Genomic DNA, 6501 nt, shown 5'->3' with positions numbered 1-6501 from the left:
AGAATTGTATTATTTATTTTTTATAATATAATATTAATATATTTAAAATAATATTAAAAATTTCCATAATTTGATATATTTTAATTATATTTTAAATGATTGTAATTATATTTTTCAAATGGTGAGATAAACAAAAAGTTGAACATTTTGGTACATTTTATATAGCTTTTGGCTTTTTTGTCCTTTTAATTATCTTTATTTTTATCTTTTTAATTATATTTATTTTGTATCGAGAGCAATTCCTAGCACTAAATATTTCAATGAAATTTAAATGTAAAGAAAAAACATTAGATGGAAGTTATACATTCTATATATATATATATATATATATATAATGCTACCAGACTTATGGTGCACTTGAAGCAAGTATTTGCAAAATATTGCATGAGCCTTCATGAAAAATAAACTAAATTTATTATTAAACTAATTATTATTATTAATTAAACATAAGTAGAGTAGAACCAATGGTTATTTTTATAATAAAACTATAAATAAGTTTTTAAAATTGATTATTTTTATAAATAGAAATATCTTATAATTAGTGCTCAATAGATTCAAACAATTCACTAGAAAAAAGCTTATAAATTGCATAGAATCAATCACGTAATTTAAAAATTAAGCACAAAAAGTTTGTTTTGTGTAATTCTTTTTGAAGATGAAGTTTTCAAAATTTGTATTATTCTTCTCATTGCTCTGCTTCCAAATTCAAGTTGGTGACTGTAAATCTCCAATTTATAGTTTTGGAGATTCTTTTACAGACACGGGGAATTTGCTAATCTCATCGCCAGATAGTTTAATCGGTCATTTTCCATATGGTAAAACTTTGGGTTATCCAACTGGTCGCTGCTCAGACGGGCGATTAATTATTGATTTCATCGGTATGCAATTTTGAATTAAGATGAGATAAACCTTTTTTTCTCTTTTCAAATTAACACTTCGTAATTTCAAACTGAATGTGCAAATAATATTGTTATTATTACGCTTATTGGTGTTTTGCAGCTGAAGCTCTTGGTCAACCATGGTTAAATCCTTATCTACTAAGGTCTGCAGATTTTAGTGCTGGTGTAAATTTTGCAGTTGCAGGAGCTACAGCTCTAGATCCTCCTTTTTTCCGTACAAGAGGAATTGGAGGACTTGCTACAGAGTTTTCTTTGGATACACAAATAAATTGGTTCTTGAAACACAAGCAAGATTATTGTTCATATCATAAAGGTACGCTTTCTTTTTTCATATTATAAAATTAAAATTGTGTTTTTTCAAAAGTATAATATAATTTTATCTATAAATTTATTAGTACTATCTATAGTATATACTGAAAATGATATTACAACATAAACAATGAAAGTGAAACAAAAGGAAGACTGGATGTTTTGCGTCTGCTTCTCTAGCAGCTTGTTACACCGAGAGTGGTGAATTGAGTGTGTAGTTAGATCTAGAAGGCTCCACCAGTACTCTTCAAACCATTTGTGTGTTGCAGCAACAGTTCTGTATCACTCTTTCCTTTTATTTAAATTTGGAAGGGCTTAGAAGCATAGACAGAAGTAATACAAAATATGTCTACAAATTAAAACTATATTTTAATATGCAAATAACTTTTACAACTCCCTTTTATAAAGTTATAAGAAACATTTGGAATTAAGACCAGATCTATTTCTTTTAATTATTTCTTGTTTTTAGTTTTGATTCTCATCTATTTATCTCTATATCCCTTCATTTCAAGCTATTGGCAAGAACTTTGATGCATTGAGTCTCTTGTTATGAGATTTGTTATATTAAAGTTTATTTTATAGGATTTTTATTTGTTAAAATGCAAATTGTAGAATTTATATTTTGACATTGCTTTATCGTTCATCTGTGCAGAATGTGATGGACATTTTGCCAATGCAATGTTTGTGATGGGAGAGATTGGTGAAAATGATTATAACTACCCCTTTTCACAAGGAAGATCCATAGCTGAAGTGGAAACTTTCATTATACCAGTAATCAGTAAAATTGAAGGAGCACTTAGAGTAAGCATAATTTTTTTTTTTTTTTTTTTTCATTATTTGTGAAGTTTTTTTTAATATTTTAAGTGATAATTTTTTTTGTTATTGTTTGTAGACATTGATCACTCAAGGGGGTGCAAAGAAGATTTTGATTCAAAATATTTTGCCTATTGGTTGCTCACCTTCTTATCTTTCTATAAAAGAGGGTGATTTAGATGAAATGGGATGTTTGAAGAACTACAATGAGTTTGCACAGAGGAGTAACATGATCCTGAAACAAATGGTAGAGGAAGTGCAAAAAGAGCATCCAAATATTTTAATAGTTTTTGCTGATTATCATGGTGCCGCACTTGCAATTTTGAAGGATCCATTGTTTAATGGTAAGCAAGTTAGAATTTTAAAAATAACATTTTTTTAAATTATGTTCATTCATTGTATATAAATTTGAATTTTTATATGTTTGTTGAATAATCAAACTGAGAATTTGTATTGTGTAGGGTTACAACCATATGTTCTTCAAACTTGTTGTGGGTGTGGAGGACTCTACAATTACAACCCACTATTCACTTGTGGTTCTACAGGATCGTGCCCTAATCCTCAAAGATATTTTAATTGGGATGGAGTTCATTTAACAGAGGCTGCATACAAGAGAATTGCTTCAAAATTTATAGATGGAGAATTTACAAGTCCTCCATTTAGTTTTCTTTTTAAGAATTGTTAGGTATTATCACATACTATCTACAAAGTTTGTTAAAGATTAACAAAAGGAAATTTACAAGTTCCTTTTATTTGATTTTAAATAAAGTTAAGTATTATTTGTCTATCAAGTTGTGAATTTTTTTATAGAAAAAAAAATTTAAAAAAAAAATCCTATTTAATTATGTTAAAAAATTATCTATGTAATGTCCATAAAATTGTTATTCAACATTGCTGATTTAGATGTATAATTTTTTAAGAGGTTATTGCTTAAAAAAATATTTTGTAACATTCTCACTAAAAATATAAATAGAAATGTTCAGTAAAGTTTGTGCAAATAATAATAAATATATGGCTTAGTTGAGATGGAAAGAAATGCATGCTTTCCTTTAATAGTAAGTCTCAAATATTAAACATTTTTAATACAACTATATTTATCATTTAACAAATATCATATTATAAAATACCTTTTAAGATGTCATGTGAATAATTTTACCATTTTATTTTTTATTTACTTTCAATAAGAGATTTGACCTTTTTTCTTCATTGAAAGATTTAGAGTAGACTAAACTTTTTTTTTTTTAATGTGGTAATAGTGACAACAATAATGCATATTGTCATGACACGTCCTCCCTACCATGTGGGCCGAGGGCAAACATTTAGAAACATTTTTAAAAAAAACTTTAATACTATTACATTACTATGACATTATACCACGTGTCTTTTGACTTAAATTTTTCCTTTTCAAATTGACATGGTGAATGTCTATGTACTTTTGCGGTATATATTCAAATTACATATATCATAAGTTTAAAATTTATGGAAATTTAATTTTTGACAATACAAAGCATTATTGTAAACTAATTATAATTACTGATTTGATTTCAATGAGTAATTCTATTTCAAATATTATTAATTTTAATTGATTTTTCAACTCTAATTTTAATATTAGGTTTGTGTATAGAAGTTATAAGAATGTTATGTTGAAATAAAATTGATGAAGGTACAAATCAACAAAGAAAATATAAATCAATTCTATTAGTATTTGGATACTTGAATGCTTGAGGTTCTAATTATCCATTAAATAAAAAAGGGTGCTTGAGAAGGGTGCTTGAGAAGGTAGATAAGAAACAACAAGTTAAGAGATTAAAAAATTTTACAAAATGAATAGAAAATTGAGAAATCAAAATAATATTGTAACGATTGCTTTTGTTGAGCAACTCAAATTAACTACTATACAAACCAAATGATTTCTCAAACATGATAACCCACATATAAACAAGTGCCACATAGTGGCTTGTATTTGCCGTAGATTATAGTTTAATTAATAGAGTTAAAAAAATAATATATTAAATAAATTTATTAATTAGTTTATATTTGATTTAATTTTAACATTTTTTGGTGGATCTTTTACAAAATAATAAATCTGATTTTTAATTTTGAAAGAAATCATTCAATTTTAAATATATAAGTACATAAAAATATATTTTTTAATAAAAAAAATATAATTAACTTATGTGGATGACATAATATTTGTAAAGGAAATATTATTCATTTTAATTTATAATTTAGAAAGATTAAGAAATTATCATTTTATTTTAAATATTTTAATATTTGAAATTAATATATTTTAATATTAAAATATTTATAATTAATTTGTGTGGAAATATTTTTTTATATAAAATGTTACTCTTTAAAAAATATATTCATTTAAGCACTATAGTGTGTTGCTCGGTTATAAAATTCTTTCAATTTTATAAGCCGTTGTTAATTTTTAAAACTTGCCTGGTTTTAAGCCTTAAATGGATCATTCCATTTTTGAAATTTGTGAGTCTTTAAGCCTCCACGTCTCCGGCTCGTTCCCAGCTCCGCACAGCATTTGAAATTTTTAAAATCCAACTTCTGAGCCTCCAGATATAAAAGGTTAATGATTGCTGCCTAAACACGTATTTCTTAACCTTTAACTTCTTAAAAGGTTAATGTTACCCACCAAAAATACGTTTTTCTTAACCTCCAAGTGAAAGGTTAATGTTAACCACTAAAAGTACGTTTTTCTTAACCTCTCCTATAGGTTAATGATAGCATTCGAAAACACGTTTTTCCTAACCTAACCTCTCAAAAGGTTAATGAGAGCTACCAAGAATATGTTTTCATTAACCTCTATAAGGTAGTTATTAACCTAGTAAGGTGATACATGCAACATTGTTAATAATGCAGTAGCCAGATAGAAGATGAAGAAAAGCTTCTTTACACCCAAGGAGTTGCAGAGGACGAGATTTCAAAGAATGGAGCCAAGTGGGCATTTCACCAAGTTGTCTGCTGATTCGAATCTGCAAGCTCTCCATTAATATGCAGACGGATCCGACTTTTCAATTAGTGTTCAGAATTGCGATATCTCAAACAAGTGTGGAAACTTGGAAGATGCATGCCAAGTATTTAACATAATGCAAGAACATGATGTAGTCTCATGGAATGCAGTAATTTTAGGATGTGCACAGGGACATCGACAGGTGAGGTTATTGGAAGAATTGTCGGGTGACACTATTCTAATTTAGGAGGCTACGGTAAGCATATTGATCCAAAGGCATGCTGTCTAATACAAGAAACTGACATAACCAAGACGTCAGCCTTGTGTTACCCAGCCTCATGCTAAGAAGTTGAACTAGTGGCGCAACAAATAAATATGTGGATTCTGTTACGTATATGGATAAACAATAAAACATATATCAATCCGCCAACACTGCAAGAAATACCATCATGATGATATCATGACCACTATTGTGCATTATCCTGGACAAAATAGGCTTTTCCAAGAATTGCAATGGTTCTCGAATATGTGCAGAGTGGTTATCTGAAAAAAAGTTTTGGAAATCTTTGAAAGAAGGTCGTCGGGGTTCATGGCTGGGATGGCCTTTATCTCTATGTGATATACAATATCAAATGCCCAGTATCATGGATTAACTGTTGATGGAAAAGCTTGCCAACTGTTTGACAGAATTCCCAGCCTTCAAGACATGAATGGTAAGGCACGAAAGCCATGTGATCAAGTTTTTCATCCCTCATCGAGCCATGACAAAGCACGTGAACTATTTGGACGAAGATCTCTATTCTCAGCCACAACTTTCCTTCACCTCTCAACCCATTCAAAAAGCATAGACAAGGCACGAAAGCTGATCAAGAAATACGTTTGATATGATAAAGCTTGGAATGTTTCGAATGCATAGCACACCATGGTGAAGCAATGGTCTTATGTGGAATCACAATCATTTGTTGCGCCCCCTTCTGCAGTGTTGTTTTAGATCTTGATCATCTCCATGATTAGAAGAAAGACAGATCAAGGAATAGTGGACAATAAGCTTACAAAGTCATGCTAAAGTCTATTTTTGTTGCTGGTGTTATTGGTATTGCACTTTTCACAGATGTAGTATGTCAGAGGGTAATGACAGAGAGACAGGCAGCTAGAATGCGACATACATAATTAAGTTCCTTGTCATACCAAGACATATCCTTCTTTGATACACAAATGTTGAGGTGGAGAAGACTAATGTTGGGATTGCTCACAGACTTAGCACCATAAGAAATCCACAATCTATTTGTGTTCTTAAGTAAAGAGAGTTGATAGAACAAGGAACTCATTCATATTTGATAAAGAGGAGAGATGGTGCATATACTTAGATGGCCAAGAAACAAGAATTGCAAGAAGAAGGCGAAACAAAGGTCTGACAGTAACAGTGAGAATATTGTTGAGGATGTTCCAGCTAATATGTTTGACAGATATAGTCACAAATCTGAGACTTGGTAAGCATATGGTCACTATTTG

The 6501-nt window shown here is 29.4% G+C and overlaps 1 protein-coding gene across 1 annotated transcript; it reads left to right on the top strand.

Moving 5' to 3' along the window:
* The first annotated feature begins 655 nt into the window (after positions 1 to 655).
* LOC149549954 (acetylajmalan esterase-like) lies at positions 656 to 2706 on the top strand. The gene is made up of 5 exons (XM_089793155.1): positions 656 to 878; positions 1000 to 1212; positions 1861 to 2009; positions 2101 to 2365; positions 2483 to 2706. The coding sequence occupies exons 1-5, from the start codon at positions 656 to 658 to the stop codon at positions 2704 to 2706; spliced, it is 1074 nt and encodes a 357-aa protein (XP_089649281.1).
* Positions 2707 to 6501: the final 3795 nt, after the last annotated feature.

This window comes from Cupressus sempervirens, chromosome 7 (genome assembly GCF_028749045.1).
Source record: "Cupressus sempervirens isolate cs-2001-9-10 chromosome 7, ASM2874904v1, whole genome shotgun sequence".
In the NCBI taxonomy this organism is placed as follows: domain Eukaryota; kingdom Viridiplantae; phylum Streptophyta; class Pinopsida; order Cupressales; family Cupressaceae; genus Cupressus; species Cupressus sempervirens.
This window is presented reverse-complemented; position numbering and strand designations above follow the sequence as displayed.